Here is a 20,878-nt window from a genome sequence, read left to right as displayed (position 1 = left end):
CCTTAATGCCCCTAAGTGAAACACATGAGGAGTTGTTGTTTCTCAGAGCTGAAGGAGTACTTTTGTCTTTCTGCCACCAGCACCACTCCCCCAACCCCGGGTTATTATAAAGATCTGGTGCCTCTGTGCTGTTGTCTTCAAGGTGGGCAGAACCTCACCCTTGCCAGCTTGCCTGTGCTGAGCTGTACTAGAAAAGGAGAGAAGAGAGAGCACAAAGAGCAGGGCTTGTCAGTATGACCATGACTGGCAGTGTTGCGGAACACTTGGAAAGCACAGAAAGTGTAGACACAGGCGTGCACATGTAGGAGAAACAACATTTTTATTAATTCTAAAACTCTACTCCATGTCGTCAGACATTGTCATGACCATTTTGTAGTTGGTGTCATAAGAAATGTATTGCACAACTCCACATTCGAGGGAGGCCGTCTCTTGGCTGGTGGTTCTGTAGCTCTAGAATTCAAAGGAAAACGCAACAGACTTTAATTCCCCTGAAGTCCAAGCATATCAGAATTCAACTTTATTTGACCATACCACCTGTAGGAAAATCATCAGGTTTGGGCTCTTTAGAGTTCTGCCTGGTTTTAAGTACAACAAATAGAAATGAGGCAGAAACTGGTCTGGAAGTAGTAAAAGGTTCCCATTTGGTCACACAATCAAGTCTGTCAAAATAATCTGCCCAGCAACAACTTGATGGAAATCATAGTTTTAGTTTCATCTGTCTTAAATTCTGTAAATATATTTACCATAATGTAAATACATCTATTTGCATGAATAAGATTATATGATGTAATGATTCTTAAATGTTACATATTTTACGTGCAAAAAAGCCAAACAGAGCTTGATTCTGCTGCCCCCTCTCTCAAAACACAGTTCAAATGGATTTTTCTTTCTTCAAACATGCAGCTTAAGACCAACCTTGCTTCCTATACTTGTGTCTCCAATGCAGACAATATATTACTTATAACATTTGTTCTGGTACGTGCAGGTACTTTGGTTAGTTTTACTTGGGTTAGCAGCTCGTTAGGTAAAAAGCTAACTCCAGCTAAGGAAGAAGGGCACACTGCTCTCTAACATGCCAAGCAGCCTGCATGCAAATTTATGACAAGGTGAAGACAAAGTCCTTCGCACATCTTGCCATGTACCCAGGACAAGACTGGCTGCTATAGCAGTGATACGAGCACATGGAGGCTGCAGCATTAAAGTTCCACAATGAAAAAACATGGGCTGGTCTGAGCCTTTGTACAAAACGCACAACTTCCTTGTTCACAGAAGATATACCCATGCAGAAAATCATTCGTAAACTAAGGTGCTTATTAAAGCCTTGAGACAGTAATGACAAAATCAATCCTAACAACGTTGTGGCATTTTTCATTCAAACAGAATTTACTTCTTGATTATACACTTCTGTCAGCAGGCAGCTTGCCTTTCCAGCTAAAACTCTAAGACTTATCAAGGTGGTAGGGAAACTAACACAGGGGAGCACCAACTCGACTCCTGCCTTTGGAACTTGCAACAGTACAAACCCTTACTATTCGCCATCACACTGCAGCCTTACAAACAAACAAAACTTCACCCGTTTTGTAGCAAGTCCAACCCTATCACCTTATGGAAAACTGAGGGATAAAGAAGCAGTTCTCACTTGCAGCTTCTAAGATGATAAAAATCCCGTGAATCTGGATGTTCTGTCCCCTTACGCCAATTAATGTTTACTTAAGATAAAGGGACATCACATCCTATGAGGTTATGGGTTACAGAAGAGAGAGAAAATAGGAACATTACATCAATGGACCCCATCTACACAAGCACAAGGCACACCAAGCAGAGATTCAAGTGCTGCGGCTTGAAAGACAACCTGACAACAATCTGTCAGATAACTCACTAAAGGCTCTTTCTTCCTATCCAGAGTCCACAAAAAAAAATGTCTTCTGCTCTGAAGTCACCTGCTTGCTAGTCTGAGATTGATGCGAATGTGTCTAAGCCATTGTCAGCAGAACTAAGGGACTCTGAGATCTTTTAAAGCCAGTATTTCTGACAGAAATTAAGCATGTAGAAAAGGTATCTTACAGACACTTCAAAGAATAGGCTTTCTCGTTTTTTCACTTCGGCTGAAAAAAAGATATTTTTCAATGCCTTTTTGTGGAAGCAGAGAAGTAGGTAACTAGGTGCTCTACAATAAACCCAGAAAAGTCGGTTTACTACCAGAAAATTCAAAAGATAATGGTACCAAGAAGCCCATGATTTTACATGGAGGCTCAGTCGACTGGATACTCTCAAGTGATAACATGTTAATGCAATACAGAAAAAAACACGCCTGCAAAGAGATGCTCCTAAGCTTTTCCTGAAACTGGGTTATGTACCACGTAACAACATAAAAGCTTCATTCCTCTCATTAAAAAGTACGTACCCTTGCGGGAAGAACAACTGCTTTAACCACTCTTGATGTTTCAAGGTCATACAGGCACAGAACACTTCCCTCTCCTTCTTCCAAAGCAATCATCAGTCCAGTTCTTTTCTCCCACAAAAACTCCTTCACCACTCAGATAGTGGGAGGCTGTTCGTGCGCTCCTCTGAAATAGTATGCAGAGAGCCGCTGCCCTGTCACCGAGTTCACTATCTCGAGGTGAGGAGCACGTGACAGCTGTGCTAGGTCACTTAGCCCTGGAAGAGGAAAGAAAGCTGACTGAAGCAAGTTTCCAAGCAAAGACTGAAAACAAGTGAAAAAACACAGTCCCTGCTCCTTTCCTTCAAGAAAAGGTCCTAAGAGAGGAAGACGGACTTGCCTAATTCTAGTCAACTATTTCAAATCACCCCCTGAAATCCTCAAGTAAGACATCTTAAAATGGGCAACCTTAGAGTTTTGCATTTGTACTTGTCGTTTCCACACTGGAGACTTCAGATTGTTTGGGATAAAGATTACAATACATTGATCCATAGTCTTCACTCCAAATTTGGCTTGGGTTTGCTAGAAATCATCTCAACAGGCACAGGAAGACAAGACTTAAAGCATACTTCAAATATAACCAATTAATTCCTAGTTTATTAAGTTGGCTTGACACATGCCTGCTCTGGGTGGGGAGCTGCACTTCAACAGGAAATTATCTTCAAGTGGGCACTGCACAAGTAAATATTTGCACATGATGCTCACAGAAAGAAGGAAACACATTTCATTTCACTGAACGACTTCAAGCTCAAAGAAATGGTTGGACTCGATGATCCAAGAGGTCTTTTGCAACCTAGTGATTCTGTGAAAGTATTGACTCAATTCCTGCCTTTACAGTCACGTAAACAGACTCTCCCTGCTCTTGACAGAAGCCTAGACATCCAGACAGGCACCCAGCTCTACTTTCAGATCACCTCGCAAGTCCACCTTCTAATCTGCTCAGCCCCTTTCAGCAACTCTCACTGGGTACCCATCTACATCCTAATTCAATTCTTTGGGAAAATGACTGCAGCACTTCACTCTGTTATCCTCTTCCTTCTGTTTTCATTCACACTCCCAAGAAAAAGCAGGGGGCGTTGCCTCTGTAACATTGTACAAGAACTATTTCTGCATCTGATGTTATGATGGGCATAGAGCTTGAGCTGCTACAAGTAAATAGGGCCCAAACCAACACTCTTACTCGTTTGGAAACTGCCTTCCATATAACTAAAAACCGAGGAGGGCTCACTGACTCATCTTTAAGTAAATTATTTTTGTAGCCCAGGATAGGTGCAGGTTGTTGTCCTTTCAAACTTTCGCTCGACTAACCTTTAATACTAGCACTTTTAAGGGTTAAAACAGCCTTTTCCTTCTCTCTCAACCTGATGCATCTTAGCAGCACCCACCTGACACCTGATCCTGTGCTTCAGGTAACCTCCAGGCAATAATTGCTTTAGACCAAGACCAAAGTAAAAGGAAAATGCTCACCTCCAGAAAACTTCCTGCGCAGCATGGAACCTTGGGTGACCTCATGTTTCACGAGTGCCTGAAGAGTCCCCTCTGGGAACCGCAGCAGGCTGCTTGTCAGCTGCGCTCTTAGGTCTCGCATTCTTCACTCTAAATAAAGAAAAAAATAGGAAAAGAGGCTCATGTCAGCCATAAACAACTCGTTTATGAGATCGACACAAGTTCCATCAGTACGCTGGGAAAAATCTCCTCTACATTGCCTGTAGCTCTTTTCCTTACAAAGATGGCCTTTAGGACAGTTTTGGATCTCACAGCAGAGCAAAAGGAGAATATTTTGCATTTCTAATGTCTATGAGATCACCAACAACAAGTGACACAGAGGTATGAACAAGATAAAGATCAGGGAAAAACCAATATGCTCTGTTCAAGTCTATTTATTGAGGTTAGTAAGGTGGGATCGGAGAAAAATCATCTTTTAACAAGAGTTTCACAGCAATAGGTATGAGTTTTCCTTTCTCCTTTCCCTTGGTTTCATAATTTAGTATTTGTTATCAATTGTCTTTAAGTAGCTATAGGGAATCACTTATGTTGTGCTCACTTCTGGCATGTTTCTTTTCACCATTAAGGCACCCTAAGTTCTTAACTACCTCCCTTCTCAATTTCTTCCAGAAAAAGTGTACCGCAGATATTTCCACAGGGCAAGCAATACGGATTTTCACAGCTCAACAGTTAGAAGGTAGTTTCCCACACCCTTACGACGGAAATAGAACACAGCACTTGAAACCACTGGGGTTTTCTACAGTTAAATCCTCATCCTCCTTATTCCAGTCCCTTCCTTCCTATTTTCTGTCCTTATCACATCTCGGCAGTGTGGAAAGTGTCCCTGCCCATGGCAAGAGGTTTGGAACTAGGCGATCTTTAAGGTCCCTTCTGGCCCCAATGATTCCATGAGTCTATGAAAGAGCATCTGGTGAGCGAGTTAGCAGGTGACTGAGTGAGTACCACTGGGTCATTTCTTTCCCACCTGGGCAGAAACACCAACCACTGACATTTCAGGCAACCTCCCTATGTTTAATCCAAAACCTAAACTGTGGTCTAAGAAGTCGCTAGCAGAACAGAGACGGTCCGTTTCAGAATTCTACCATCGGGCTTCCAGTATTTGTGTGGATGCTCCACAAGCTCTCTGAGAAGTACAAATCTACAGCAGAAGGGGAGAAAAAGAAAGCGTTTCAGCTCCGTATCCTATCAATGCCCAACATCTAAGCTCCTAGGTTCAAAGCAGACCACAGATTTTATTTCCCTTCACATGACAAAACCAAACAAAAGCACCACAGACCACAATCTCAGACCGGAGCCAGTTTACCCAGCCACCCCCAACAGCTCTTCTCTCACACGACTGCCCTTTCCGTCCACAGATACGCTCCCTGTCTAACGGGGCTAAGGTAGCAAGAGTTCCAAAAGTCATTTCTGACATTAAGCTCTTTTTTACATTGCTTGGAGTATCTGGACAGCAGACACAGGTCCTAAATGTCCCTGTACACAACAGAAATGCAGCCTTCTGACACAGCAAGACAGCACTCAACCAGTCGCTTCCAGTACACCACACCGGTGCGGCATTGCACCCACCGCTTCTCTCACCACGGGTTACGGGATGACCCATCACAAGGAAGGGGGAGGTCTTCTCCAGTTATTGGATGGCACCTGGTCCAACCACTTCTGCTCAAGAAGGGCCACATGGCAACCTGCCCAGGACCATCCCCAGGCAGCTTTTCAATATCTAATTCTGAAACATACTTTTAAAAAAGCAACACAACAAGCTGAACTGCAAAAACATTTGCCACACGTGCAACAGGCCCAGTGTTAGTTGAATCTCTCCTAGCAGTTTCAGTCTTCAGCCACCAAACCAGTAAAATCTTGTGAGACCAGCAGAGGCTTCTTACCATTATGACTCTGCCACAACCGTGTTTAGCCATACACCCCAAAAGGGTTTCAGCCCGAGGTACTCTTCAGTACTGTGAAGCGTAGGACTTTCCTATCTAAAATGCAGAGTTGAGACTGTTTTGAAAACAAAACACATCACCTTGACAGGTCATGGTTTAGCATTTAATGAACAGTGGGCACACAGCCCTGCTTAGCTCAGAGAACAAATGTGGAAAGCTCTTAAGGCAGTCAGACTGCAGGCTGAGCAGCTCACTGTTCCCCATTGCAGTTGTGTTTCTCATTACTCTGAGCACTGTGGCCACCATGTGATCTGCTCAAGCTTTTCAGAACACACCCATCACAGCCCGTTCCCTATGGTAACACACAGGCTGCAGCCAGCACTCCCAGTAGGGGTACGCCACGTCCAGAACCCGGGTGCCTGAAGCTAACAGCGTAGCAGTGGCACTGCTGGATGGAGATGGCACCAGATGTACCATTTCTAACTTCCGTCGTTTTGTGGTTGGTTTGAACCCTGATGATCCTGAAGGGTTTCACGTGTTTTGCTCAATGAGAGACTTCTCTCATAGCTCCAGTCAGACCTATTTTCCAGACAATATGGAGACAGAACATCATCGATTTAACCATCTATCCACTAACTTCATTTTAGATCCATGAAGGGGCTGCTTCTGAATATCATCTTTGTCAGCAGCCAAGGTTTGAGAAGGATCATTTCTGTGATGCTTGGGGCTCACGTACCATGGCCTGGAGGCCTCACAAGGGAAGACGCTCAACACAGGTACCCTTTCTTCCAAAACATATATGACCTTCTGTGAGAGTTTGGATACTTACAGATCCAAGCCACCAAAGCAGACACTGCAGGTAATGAACCTTCTCTAGATCACTATGAACAGAGCATATTAACTGCTTACCCTATATAGAAACATATAGGGTTGAGCAAATACCAGCTGTGTTTGAGAAGCAATGAGTTCTGGTGACTGAACGCAAGAGATGGGGACAAGAATCATGTCCCATGCTGTGGTGAAACTTCTCCAACTAACTGTGGCAGCCACCAAAGTCAGAGAGTTCCTATAGACCCTCCCCAGCACTTCTATCAAAGATGCAGTTAACTCAGTCAAGTCTTCTAGGGATGGAGCGTACATTCCCAGAGGGATTGCAGCTTTCCCTCAGGAGCCAGCACATCCACCACGTGCCTGGGCAAAGGACCTCCAAGAACCTCCTCACTTACTCTTACATGCCACGTGGAGGGCATTTTGCTGCCTCTGAGGAACCAGAGCTTCTGGCACAAGACATCACACACTTCGTCAGAAAGGAAGGCTGAGGGAACTGGGATTGTTTGGGATTGAACTGGAAACTGAAGAGGAGGTTGAGTGGAGACCTTATCGCTCTCTACAGCTACCTAAAAAGGAGGTTGTAGAGAGGTGGGTGTTGGTCTCTTCTCCCAAGTGTTAGGTGATAGGACAAGAGGGAATGGCCTCTGGCTGCGTCAGGGGAGCTTTAGATTGGACCTTAGGGAAAATTTCTTCACAGAAAGGGTTCTCAAACACTGGAACAGACTGTCCAGGTAGGTGGTGAAGTTCCCATTCCTGGAGGTATTTGACAGGCAGGGAGATGAAGAGCTTAGGGATATGATTTGGTAGTGGACAGGTACGGTTGGATTCGATGATCTCAAAGGTCTTTTCCGGAAAACAGCAAATGCTTCACAGGTCCTATCACAAGTTCACGGAACACCAAATTTAATCTGGCTCTTACAAGGAAGTTAGATATGGATTTTTGTTTATTCATAAAAGTGCTAAAATTAAAGTTGTGGACTTGTAGAGCATGCACTAACGAGAGGAAATAAAATAACCCAAACTACCCACCATTTTACCCGTGGACTGGCATCCCTAGTGCTCTCATCTAGAAAATAAAGTTGTGTGCAAGACTTTGATGGCTTCATTACCTGTATGTATCTCGAGGCTTTCTTACACTCTCCTCTGCAGATGAATGACTTAATTATTCTTGTTTTAATCCAGGGTGCTGTTTTCATTGCTGCCGGGTGACAAAGCAGGGCCAGTGATTTCTGTAGAAGTTGAAGACCAGGCTTACTAAGATATATATAATATCCATTCAACAGAAATATTCAGAAGTTTCTTAAAAGTAAGGGTGCATGGCTGTTAAGCAAACTTCTATGGCTCACTAATGACATACCAGATACAGGAGATGCTCTCCTCAGCATACAAGTGACGGAATAATTCTCATCTGTAGTCTTGGTGCTATTTTAATTGTTTCTGGATAACAAAGCTGGGACAGTGAGTTCTGTAAAAGCTGAAGACCAGTCTTCTTAAAATGAATACATAGACTCTTGCAACACAAATATTCAAAAGTTTCTTAAAGTAAGGGTGAATGTCTGTTAAACAAACTTACTAAAGAAGTAAACTGAGTAAGACGAACTCTCAAGTCAATCTCTAATCCCCTGCAGCTTCCACCAAAACTCATCTGGCTGCATCTTCTTCACAGTGCCAGAGCCTAAGCTTCCTTTGGTCCTTCTAGAGTTTTCTGTAATATTTCCAAAGGAAAACCTATTGTCATCTAATCCAAGTCATATATCACCTATGTGCTAGCAAGCTACTCCAGGAAAGAGGGTTTACCTTAGGAAGGAACTTTTATCCAATAGCCAGGAGAGTGCTAGGGGTGCTGGCTACGTATAACTCTGACTGTCTTACTAAATTACAGAAATGACTTGTGAGGAGGGGATTTAGGCCAAAGCAATTCTTGCCATCTACCACTAATCAATAAAAGAGAGGATTTCTTATTTTAACACGCCTTCTTCCACGTCCAACACGGTTGTTCTGTGAATACCATGCTTTGCTGAACTGGAGATGAATGATCCTGTCCTAATCTCAGGATCTTTCTCAGGGTAACGAGCTATGCAGACTAACCAATGAATTAAGTGCACTATGAAACAACTGATGAGCGAAAGCAGACAAGGTGGGTTGGGAGTGTTCATTAGAGCTTGGTGTTGTTCGCCTTGAGGACCTTGGAAGTTGATAACGAAGGAGCCAGCTAGCAGAAGTTTACTGATAAGCGGGCATTGGAATGCAGAAAGCTGGAAAACAACCAGAAGAGACTGTGCCTGTACACAGTTCAAGGAAAAAAATTTCTTTTCATCTTGAGGAAGACTTCTCACTTCATCCCTAAGACCCCGGCCCACGACCACCAGGAGGCACTACGCAGGCGCAAGACTGGAGCGAACTTTCCAGAACTAATTATAATACGAAGTGGGGAAAGGTTATGGAGATGTAGTAAGCACTTTTAACTATGCATGTCTTTGCACTATAAGTAGCTGCTAGTAAAGTTATACGGTGTGCAAGCTAGGAGGAGAACCCCCTTGCACCCCAGCGCTGGAAATAAGCATACCTGCTTTATAACTCATTTTGGGTTATAGGGTTTGAATCCACAAAACACAACGACAATGCCCAGAAATGGCACTAAGCAGAGGCAGATGTAAACATTTCAACAGAAAAGTAACCTCAGTGTTTGACACCAGCCATGCATCACCCAAGTCAAGAGTATCGACGGCAAATGCATTGAGCACAGCAAACACAAGTCTTGACATAAAAGCCATTCACTTCTACTTCAGGATCTGCAGTGGACGTGTGCCAGAGCTGTAGGCTTACCTTGACAAATGCTCCAGTCTCTGTCGCTGACCAGTATAGCAGGTGTGGAGCAAAGGATAGTTGTAGAAAGACGTAGATAAATGCATCGTCCCGTCTACAGGCAACAAAGTAAAAGCAAGTTGAAGTAAGATCACATTTTTAAGCTAAAAGTGCTGACTAAAAGGATAAAAGATCATACAAGCTAAGCATCAAGAAGTACAGACGAGCCTCCAACTCTGAAAGAAGCCAGTCCTGTTTCTGCCTTTGCTACCAGAGATGCGAGACACAAGACTCAATCTCAAGTACCATTTCAAGTTTACACTCAGTGTAACATTCAAAACTTGAAGCTTAAGCTGAAGTTCACTCACTATCAAAAAAACCCACTTCTCAAATGGAATGTTTTTCTAACTGTCTCATGTGAACATACCAAGACAATTGAGGCTGACAATAGAATTTATAATCCATCCAAATAAACAAGTGTTTCCAGGGTGTGCTTTTTCCTCAAGCAATAAATAAAAAGTTCCAAACATGCAGGTCACGCTGTGACTGTAACAAGCAAGAGACCAGTCTTTGTTCTTTACTAGTAATTTCTTTAAAATCCCAAGTATTTGAAGCTGTGGACATAAGCAACTCCGTGAAGTCAAAGGCTTACTGCCATTTCTAAGAAATAGGCAAGAAGCTGCTTCCATCATTCTACAGTGTGCATTTGAAAATCTGCTAAAAACTCAGTCTCACCAAGAGAACTTCAGCATACGTCTGGGTCCCTGAACCAGCACAATTTGGCATTGGCAAAACATTTACATAAGTGTGGCCAAGAATGTGTTCATAGGCATCCCTTGCTGGATACTCTCTTTGTTACCAATGCATTACGGTTCATGCTCACCTGAACCCTCTGGAAGGAGACCAGACTGACAGAACCAGATAACCATTTGCGCATGCACAGAAAAGTTGCTAGCTAGCACCTGCCGATTTCTCAAGTCTACAAAAAAAGGCATAAGATGATTTTTCTTAGGCAATTCTGTTCATTTTTACAAAACTCCTTTCATCATGCTAAATAGAAAGTATAAAAGCAACATGGTAGAACTCTCCATCTTTGCCTTTTTCACACTGTATCACTTTCCAATTTGAAGAAAAATCCCACAATCACCCTGAACATAATGACTATTAAGTGGTTGTGACAACTTCTCAGATTTAAGCCCCTTGTTGTAGCTAAGGCTTTCTTCCAACCATCAACAACAACAAAAGCTCATGTTTCCACAATCATAAACCAAGCACGATTCCAAACGAACCAAAGATTTAGTAATACTATCAGACAAACCTTTGTCAGTAAGCTCTTGTTGTTCTCTTTGTAAACATTTTAAGACTCTGCTAAGGTTGTTTAAGAGACACTGGCAGTGCTGACGGGACTGTAGCGTTTTTGGATCAAGGAAGCGGCAGGAGCCATCAAACAGCGGAACACCTTTTCAAGAAGAGATATTAAATCATTACCCAACAGAGCAATTTCAGAGTTTCAAGGTACACGCAGGCAACATCACATCCCAGCAGGTTACTCAATAAGTGCAGGTAGAAAGAATGATTTTGCGTTTGCAGAATGACTACATTAGTACTCACATATATGGTCAAATTCATCTTTGGTGTAGACCACTTTCTTCCACGCACAGTCACGAATAAACTGTAACTTCACTGCCATAATTTGGCTGCTCTTTAAAAGAGAGAACAAAACCCAAATTAATCAACAGTTTCAAACTAAAAAAAGACAAACCTGAAAAGCAGCCTTACTAGTCTTACTTTCAGATGTCCAATGTTTAATGCATCCAGTCAGGAGTTCTAAAGATCTTGCCTGGACAGCCGCAGACAATATCACCTCTAACTGCTGCTCCCTAAGCAGAACAAACAAAACTAAATGAGAACATTCCATATTTTCAACATCTGAGCCATCAACACTACAAATCTCTGAATGATATTATCACAATTCAGCGAAAAGAAACTAAAACAAATCTTGATTTCCCAAGTTATTTCCAAGCTGGAGCTGATACCAGAACATCTGACTGGAATCTTAAGAGTCTGCGCCAGGCTTGCAAAATAAACAGCGTAGGGGGCTAGGCCTACTTGCCAAGGAATTTATTTTTAGCTACCACACAGTGCAGAACTTTTATTTGCCCTAACACACTTCCACAAATCTGAAATCCATGTCTCCTCAAACATTTATAAATTTTTCTTTTTCTCCATTCTGCCCTCCTTTTTCAAGTTAATCAGGGATCCAAGCCTTAACTCAAGACTGCGCAGGTAGTCCAACAGATGGGAATGACGATGGAGCAACTTTCCTCGACTTCCTCAAGAGTTCTGTTCTTGCTCCTCCAGCACTGCTCTATTTCTTCCTGGACAGACAGTCCCTGACCGGGCTTCAGCTAGAGACAATGATAGTTTTACAGTCTCCACAGTGGGCCTAAAACATTACTATTTGCATGAAACTGGCAGGATACCATAGCAATTACACATGGGGATGAGCATAAAATGAGCATAAAATGTTCTCTGACACCAAAAGCAGTGCAACAGAAGAAACTGAGCCAAGGCACATCTCTTTAGGCATTCTCAAGAAAGAGATAGTAAAAGCTTACCTCCTTCTGGAAACCGCTGCAAGTCACATGGATGACTCCAGAGCTCAGCAAGCACACTCCATCTGCAGAAACAACAAACGCTGGACAACTTTCCAGACTCTCGGAGTTATGTCATGATTAGTTTACATTTTTCAAACAGCAGTAACCAGAGAGATAGAACTGACTACCCATTGTCTTCATCAGATCACTCACAAGTTTGTTTCAAAATAAAAACCAAACTGCTGTGCATAGAAATCTTACCTCTAGTGCTACCGAGGTGCTGCGCTTTGAGCTTCAGCTCAAAGTCATTTTATAACCATCACTGCTTCGCAGACTACATTACAAAAGCACCAAAATCCAAAACACAGTGTGCCACCAGATACAATTCACAATCTTAAACGTCTTGGTAGTACCACATCATCAAGTCTGGGTTTGTGGGGCTTCGGGGTGTTCAGGTTTGCATTTTGAGTGACAAACATTGAGTGAGAGAACCAAAAAATGGCATCTGAGCTCAATTTAATTTTCTCACTATTAAAAGCAGTGAAATACCTACCAAAACTATAGCCGCTTGCATTTAGGATCTGGTCAGGCGGCAGGTAAGAAAGAGGCACTCCTCAGGTTAGACTTGGCTTGTAGACCACAACATCCAAAATGGGGTCTGGACAAACCATGCTTTTATTTATCCAGTGCCCACAAGGCAAAATAAGGGCAATCGAGAAGGATTTTTTCTGGCCTTAAAGTGCATAAGCTAAAAGCTAACATTTATAGGAATTATTTGTAATGATAGTGAAAACAGTTTAATAAAATTCTACCTTATAGAATCTGGCATTTCAGCATCGTACCAGCGATTAAGCTCAAACACGCCCAAATAAATAGATGTTTTTTCCTGACCGTATGTATTCACCGGCCAAGAAAAAATCGAGATGCTGGTGTAAGGAGATGTCACTGTAAAAGACAAGACATTGTGTCTTACTAATAGAAAATACGATACACCTGATATTTTTAAAACACCCCTCTCTACTTTGTCTGATATAGAAATTGAAAACATAATGCTTCCTTACTAAGAATATTAGAGAAAAATACCGAAGAGCAAACATGCTCTAAGAATAACCTCTTTCCAGCAGATTCACAATGAAAGAACACTGTTATTACCCACAATCAGTATAAAAACCCTCAAATCAACAAACAAGTAATTGCAGTAAAGATTTTAACATAACACATTCAGAACATTAGACCCCATTTCTCTCAAGAAGTGGAGGGATCAGTCTTCTCTGAGGAGAATGCATTCTCTGGGTATAAGCAAAGTGTGGGGTATATTGCTTACCCTCACAGGGTAAGGAAGAGCCTTCCTTCCCTCCAGCAGATCAACAATCCCACCCAACCTGGTGTTGTCTGCAAACTGACTGAGGGTGCACCCTATCTCCGCATCCATATCATTGTTACAGATATTAAACTGAACCAGCCCTGGTACTGAGCCCCAGGGAACACTGCTTGTGACCAGACGCCAGCTGGATGCAGATGCAGATAGAGCTTGGAACGGGCAATGAAAGACACAGGTAACATTGCCAAACAATGGAGAGAATGGGTTTATTGGCCAAAGAAGACAGCTGAAGGAAGAAAACAACTGATGACCCCACCATACATCGCTATAACTTGTCAGCAAGCATAAAATAACCCTATCTATTTTCCAGAATGAAGTCCCACATAATTTTAGCACCCTGTATGTATATATGGGGGGGGGGTTGTGTTTTTTTTTTTTTTTAAGAAACACAAGAAACCAGTCTATACAGATATTTAAGACTTGTAGACTGTGGGTACCGACCAGCATTCACTGCTTAGAAGACACAGACATCAGAACAAATCTTCATTAGTGTTATCCTCTTGGTCAACATTGTCATAGAAGTCTTCTATGGTCTGACAGCTCACTAATTTAATATTGATATTTTGTCTTCTCCAGGGAAGAACTCCACTCGTGAGATCTAAACTGAACCTTTCCTTACAGCATTCCAAACCCTGAAGAAAAAGAAAAGACAAGAGAAAAGGTCATTTTGAGATAAAAACACATGTTTGACCTCAATAGGAAAGAATGTACCTATCTAATATAAGATGCATATTGTATCATATCCACTTCCCATGAGCTTGTTTCTGATGGCAAATAGACAGAGTTCAACATAAAACCAAGAACATAATCCCAGAGATCAGAAAAGAATAAAGAGATAACTTTATTTGACCCCATTTCAAGAAGGGGAAAGAGACAGAACCTTCTTTAAGTCTGCGTTTTGGTTAAACAAGCCCTTCAAAGCCCTGTCTTCCCACATAGTGTGTCTTCCCACACAGTGTTCGAATCCAGACTCACTTTTTTTGTAAAAGCTGCTTCCTTTTCACGAATTTAATGTACACAGGATCTTTGCAGATGCATCCAGTTGGAACACACAGTGTGGCAGTATAAAACTGTACGACTTGTTTTCAAAAGAATGCACAAAGGAAGAATGCGCAGGAAGGCTCAGCAAAGGATATTTGGTTTTTCAAGTCTGCTCTGACTTTTGACCACAGAATCATAGAATCACTAGGGCGGAAAGGACCCACTGGATCATCGAGTTCAACCATTCCTAACAATCCCTAAACCATGCCCCTCAGCACCTCATCCACCTGTCCCTTAAACACCTCCAGGGAAGGTGACTCGACCACCTCCTTGGGCAGCCTGTACCAGTGCCCAATGACTCTTTCCGCAAAAAATTTTTTCCTGATGTCCAGCCTGAACCTCCCCTGACGGAGCTTGAGGTCGTTCCCTCTTGTCCTGTACCCTGTCACTTGGGAGAAGAGGCCAGCTCCCTCCCCTCCACAATCTCCTTTCAGGTAGTTGTAGAGAGCAATAAAGTCTCCCCTCAGCCTCCTCTTCTCCAGGCTAAACAACCCCAGCTCTCTCAGCCGCTCCTCATAAGACTTGTTCTTCAGCCCCTTCCCCAGCTTCGTTGCTCTTCTCTGGACACGCTCCAGAGCCTCAACATCCTTCTTGTGGTGAGGGGCCCAGAACTGAACACAGTATTCAAGGTGCAGTCTCACCAGTGCCAAGTACAGAGGGAGAATAACCTTCCTGGACCTGCTGGTCACACTGTTTCTGATACAAGCCAAGATGCCATTGGTCTTCTTGGCCACACTGCTGGCTCACGTTCAGTCGCCTGTCAACCATTACCCTGAGGTCCTTCTCCTCTAGGCAGCTTTTAAGCCATACTTCTCCTAGTCTGTAGCATTGCACACGGTTGTTGTACCCCAAGTGCAGGACCTGGCATTTGACCTCGTTAAATCTCATGCCATCGGTCTCAGCTCAGCGGTCCAGCCCCTTCCAATCCCTTTGCAGAGCCTCCCTACCCTCCAGCACATCCACACTCCCACCCAGCTTAGTGTCATCTGCAAACTTGCTAAGGGTGTACCTGGCCTTCATCCAGGTCATCAATAAAGACATTGAACAGGACTGGACCCAGTACCGAGCCCTGGGGAACCCCACTTGTGACTGGCCTCCAGCTCCATTGACCACCACTCTCTGGGCCCGGCCATCCAACCAGTTTTCAACCCAGGAGAGTGTGACAGTTTTCAACTCAGGCCAGAGGCTGACAGTTTCTGAAGCAGAATGCTGTGAGAAACTGTGTCAAAGGCTTTATGGAAGTCCAAGAAGACTACAGCCACAGCCTTTTCCTCATCCAGTAGTCGAGTCACTTTGTCATAGAAGGCAAGACATTGGTAATCATTATCTCTCCAAGGAAATGGTAGAGCGACCTTCCAGTACCTGAAAGGGCTATGGGGAAGATGGGAAGGGACTCTTTAGCAGGGAGCACAGGGATAGGACAAGGGGAAACAGTTTGAAGCTGAAAGAAGGGAGATTTGGATTATAGAGAGAAGGAGGAAATTCTTTACCGGGAGGGTGGTGAGGCACTAGCACGGGTTGCTCAGAGAAGTCATGGATGCCCCAGCCCTGGAGGAGCTCAAGGCCAGGCTGGATGCGGCTTTGAGCAACATGAGCCAAGCAGGTGTCCCTAACGCTGCCTCCCACGGTGGGGAGCTTAGAACTGGATGGTTCCTCCTGACCCAAACCATTCCAGGACTCCGGGAGATGCCCTGACGCAGCGGGTGCCCCCGCCACCGCGCGCCCTCCCGCGGGGGCCCATGGCAGCTGCGGTCCGAGCCCGGGGTCGCCGCCTGCCGGCCGTGTGCACGCTGCCCGGCTCCCTCCGCGGGAGACGGCGCCCGCGCTGTTCGCGAACGCGGCGGGTCCCGCTCGCCGCGGGGCGAGGAGAGCGCAGGCGGCGCCTCTGCCAGGGAGCGGAGCCGGCGGCCCGGCCCGGAGCAAGCGGCGGCCCCTCCTCCTACCGAGCCGGCCGAAAGCGCCGCTGCCCGCACTGGACATGGCGGCCGCGGCGCCGGAAGCTGCCCTGGAAGCCTTCCCGTCGCTCCCGTGATGCCCCGCGGCGGCGCCCGCTCCGCGCCGAGCAGGAGGCGGCTTCTCCCCGGCCCTGGATGGCCGCGGCGGGGTGAAGGAGAAGCGAGCTGGGGGTGGCGTGTCCTCTGGGGCGGGTGCCGTTCCCGGGCGCCGTGTGCCGGGAGAGCGGCTGCCGTTTGGCCCGCGACCTCCTCAAGCACGTCCTGTAGCGGCGGCAGCAGCTCCCACTGCCCTACGAGTGGCTCGGCTGCTTCTGCCGCTGGGTGAGCGGCCGGGAGGGAGCCCCGGGGGCCGTTCTGCCCCGGCCGCGCGTGTCTGAGCGCGGCAGCCGCTCCTCGGGCCGAGCGCTCGCTGGGGCCGCGTCCTTCGGTGCCCCCGCGGCGGCGTTCGGGAACGGAGCTCCGGGTGAAGGGCCGGGAGGCCTCAGCCGCTTCCTGGGGATCTGTCGTTGTCCCCCTTCCTGCTCAAAGCCCGTCACTGGTTTGTTACTCAAACGGCTCGGAGAAGAAAGTGGTGTAAAGTGGCTTTGGAGTAGGGGCTGACGTTTAAGAAATGGGGCTTGTAATTCCTATGGGAGTTGATCAGTGGTGTGATTCCGATTCACCCTGAGGAGCATCAGAGCGGCCTTTTCTGTGTTCCTCTTGGGTGTCCTGATTCTATATGTGGGTAATGATGTCTCTTTAAAAGGAACCCTTTGAATGCTCTGTGACTTCCAGGGCTACAATGGGCTGTGCTCTCTGCAGAGTGCATTGGGACTAATGCATCCTAATGAGGAGATGTACTACTCCTGGTTTCCTTTGTTTTCCAGGATGCAGATGCAAGTAAGAAGCCACCCTCCCTAGACCTCTCTCCCGGCTGTTTCTTTGGTAAGAAGTACTATGTTAGCTGATTGTTTGGGGCTCTAGATAGTGTGTGTGAATGCACATGGCCTTTGCCACCTAGGCCATCACTGTTCTTTGTCTATCCTGCTTCTGTAAAAGGAGAACTTTCCCTGCAGGCTGAGGCCTGAGGACACAAGAGTTTGCCCATCTCGCTGAGAAAATTAACTTCCCTGTAAATCCTTTCAGTTACTTGATAATCCAGAGAGCGGGACTGGGAGGTCTCGTACCTAGCACCGCCTTGTACTGGTGAGGAGTCCTGACAATCAGTTATACACACAATACAATACATAGTTACAACTAAAAGTAAGCAGTTCCTGCTCTAACGCTCTTCAGAGGAAGCTGGGACTCCTGCCTCAATATCCCAGTTTATGTTTGCTTGAAACAACAACAACAAAGTGGGTTTCTTGTTTACTTTCTCCTCTTAGAAGTCTTAGACTCTAAATGTTTCTGATAGGTGAAGAAGAGGGGAGTGTGATCAAATTCAGCGTTAGCTTCACCTGTCAGATTCCCCTACCAAGTCCGAATGTATTCCCTGGAAGAAGAACCTGATCCTTTGCTTCTGATCTGGTCTCTGGTACAAAGTGGAGGAGGAGGAGGGAGTAGAGCACGACGCCGTGTCAGGACTAGACAGTTGCTGGAGGCCTCTTCAGTCAGCTGGGTATGTCTCTAGCCTAATGAGCTTAATGGCTCCAATAGCTGTCCCGTTCAAAGTGAAACTTGAGCCTACTGGTAGCGAGGTTGCTTGGAGTTTTTTGCTAGCAAGAACTGCAGGGTGAGCTGGTGAAAGTCCTTTGAAAGGAGAGAGTAACTTTGAAAGTTTGGAGTAACCCTCTACGCTTGATGTCAAATATAAACTTTGGCCTTTTGGAACAAAATGGAACTATAGAACTAGGAGGAAAGATAGTTGATATTTTTGAGCTTGGAGAACACTGGGAGTGCTGTCTCTGCTTCCTTATCCATTAACAGCTGTTTACAATGTGTAGTAACTGCTAAAGCTGGCTCTGGAGGAGAAACTGCTAGAATGCAAAAGGCTGCAGTGTGTACAGAGTATGTACTCGACTGTGTACTTGCGGGTCTCGTAAATGAAATGTGACCTGAATGTAGCGTGTGTGCAGGAGATGAAAACCCTTCCCACTTCCACCCAAGCTGCTTGTAATGCATGCTTCCGGATGCTAACACTCGAGCATTTAAAGAAGGTTTTGAGCAGAAGCCTTCGTTCTGAGGAACAAGGGGCCAGTTGCTTCCTACTCACTTCCCCAACTGAATATGATGTTACCGTGGTGAACAGCTGACGTATTCTGTTATACTTGAACTATGAATGCAGCAATGACGTGGTGCTGGGAATGAAAGAAGACAAGATGCTTTTTGTTGCTGTTGTTATGAAGAGCTTTTGAGGTTAACAAGTTCAGTACTATAAGCTATCCAACTAAAATATTGGCTTCTATGTGTGATGATATTGTTTTTATTTAATCCCTCAATAGAAAGGCTCTGGTGGTGGCAGAGGGACTCGCTTCCATTCTGTGTGTGTACTTAAGCTGCAGGTTCACAGCTGTTCCACCTTTGTGACAAAGTGCATGATGTCTCGTACCAGAAGCTCTGGTTCCTCAGAGGCAGCAAAATGCCCTCCACGTGGCATGTAAGAGTAAGTGAGGAGGTTCTTGAAGGTCTCCTTTGCCCAGGCACGTGGTGGATGTGCTGGCTCCTGAGGGAAAGCTGCAATCCCTCTGGGAACGTACGCTCCATCCCTAGAAGATGTAACTGATCTAACTGCGTCTTTGAAAGAAGTGCTGGGGAGGGTCTATAGGAACCTTCTGACTTTGGTGGCTGCCACAGTCAGCTGGAGGTTTCACCGCAGCAGTGGACATGATTCTTGTCCCCGTCCCTTGTGTTCTGTCACCAGAACTCATTGCTTCTCAAACACAGCTGGTATTTGCTCAACCCTGTATAGGGTAAGCAGTTAATATACTCTGTTCATAGTGATCTACAGAAGGTTCATTACCTGCATTGTCTGCTTTGGTGGCTTGGATCTGTAGGTATCCAAACTCTCGCAGGAGGTCATATGTGTTTTGGATGAAAGGGTACCCGTGTTGAGCACCTTCCCTTGTGAACCCTCTGGGCCGTGGTGCATGAGCCCCAAGCATCATAGAAATGATCCTTCTCAAACCTTGGCTGCTGACAAAGATGATATTCAGAAGCAGCCCCTTCATGGATCTAAAATGAAATTAGTGGATAGATGGTTAAATCAGTGATGTTCTCTCTCCATATTGTCTAGAAAATAGGTCTGACTGGAGCTATGAGAGAAGTCTCTCATTGAGCAAAACACATGAAACCCTTCAGGATCATCAGGGTTCAAACCAACCACAAAACGACGGAAGTTAGAAGTGGTACATCTGGTGCCATCTCCATCCAGCAGTGCCACTGCTACGCTGTTAGCTTCAGGCACCCGGGTTCTGGACGTGGCGTACCCCTACTGGGAGTGCTGGCTGCAGCCTGTGTGTTACCATAGGGAACGGGCTGTGATGGGTGTGTTCTGAAAAGCTTGAGCAGATCACATGGTGGCCACAGTGCTCAGAGTAATGAGAAACACAACCGCAGTGGGGAACAGTGAGCTGCTCAGCCTGCAGTCTGACTGCCTTAAGAGCTTTCCACATTTGTTCTCTGAGCTAAGCAGGGCTGTGTGCCCACTGTTCATTAAACGCTAAACCATGACCTGTCATGCCATCTTCTTAGGAAGGTGATGTGTTTTGTTTTCAAAACAGTCTCCACTCTGCATTAAAGAGAGCAAAGTCTTATGCTTCGTGGTAGTGAAGAGTACATTGGGCTGAACCCCTTTTGGGGTGTATGGCTAAACACAGTAGTGGCAAAGCCATAATGGTGACAAGTCTCTGCTGGTCACACAAGGTTTTACTGGTTTGGTGGGTGAAACAAATTTAATCAGACTTCTGTTAATTTCATGTCTTTTACCTAGTAAGCTGTTGGACATAGTTTTAAGGCAGTAATTGTGAGAATCCTTTGCCAGTCTGGCATGGTTTTATGTAGATGGTGGGTGAAGACAGACTGGGAGGAGAGAGTTGCCAAACACCTGGCCCTGTTGCATGTGTTGCAAATGTTTTTGCAGTTCAGCTTGTCAGGTTGCCTTTTGTAAAAGTGTGTTTCAGAATTAGATATTGAAAAGCCGCCTGGGGATGGTCCTGGGCAGGTTGCCAGGTGGCCCTTCTTGAGCAGGGGTGGTTGGACCAGGTGCTGTCCAATGATTAGAGAAGACCTCCCCCTTCCTTGTGGTGCGGTCATCCTGTAACCCGTGATGAGAGGAGCAAGCGGTGGGTGCAATGCCACACCGGTGTGGTGTACTGGAAGTGACTGGTTGAGTGCTGTCTTGCTGTGTCGGAAGGCTGCATTTCTGTTGTGTACAGGGATGCTTAGGACCTGTGTCTGCTGTCCAGGTACTCCAAGCAAGGTAAAAAAGAGCACAATGTCAGAAATGACTTTTGGAACTCTTGCTA

General features: G+C 45.3%; 1 protein-coding gene across 1 annotated transcript; it reads right to left on the bottom strand.

Annotated features, from left to right (window-relative positions):
* Window positions 1-302: 302 nt before the first annotated feature.
* LOC128853028 (collagen alpha-1(I) chain-like) lies at window positions 303-19,582 on the bottom strand. The gene is made up of 13 exons (XM_054074511.1): window positions 19,375-19,582; window positions 15,972-16,954; window positions 13,882-14,072; window positions 11,251-11,342; window positions 11,074-11,162; window positions 10,781-10,921; window positions 10,346-10,441; window positions 9,484-9,577; window positions 8,015-8,131; window positions 7,767-7,886; window positions 3,908-4,036; window positions 2,405-2,658; window positions 303-450 (listed from the first exon to the last, which is right to left on the bottom strand). The coding sequence occupies exons 1-2, from the start codon at window positions 19,580-19,582 to the stop codon at window positions 15,990-15,992; spliced, it is 1,173 nt and encodes a 390-aa protein (XP_053930486.1). The 3' UTR covers window positions 303-450; window positions 2,405-2,658; window positions 3,908-4,036; window positions 7,767-7,886; window positions 8,015-8,131; window positions 9,484-9,577; window positions 10,346-10,441; window positions 10,781-10,921; window positions 11,074-11,162; window positions 11,251-11,342; window positions 13,882-14,072; window positions 15,972-15,989.
* Window positions 19,583-20,878: the final 1,296 nt, after the last annotated feature.

Source organism: Cuculus canorus, chromosome 9, assembly GCF_017976375.1.
Source record: "Cuculus canorus isolate bCucCan1 chromosome 9, bCucCan1.pri, whole genome shotgun sequence".
In the NCBI taxonomy this organism is placed as follows: Eukaryota; Metazoa; Chordata; class Aves; order Cuculiformes; family Cuculidae; genus Cuculus; species Cuculus canorus.
Note: the sequence above shows the minus strand (reverse complement) of the source record. Positions and strands in the feature narration are given on the sequence as shown.

Coding starts and splice junctions, on each gene's coding strand:
- LOC128853028 (XM_054074511.1), bottom strand. CDS start 19,582: ATGAAGGGGCTGCTTCTGAATATCATCTTTGTCAGCAGCCAAGGTTTG. Junction 16,955..19,374: donor CACCAAAGCAGACAATGCAG/GTAATGAACCTT, acceptor GGCTTTGAGCAG/GAAGGGGGACAACGACAGAT.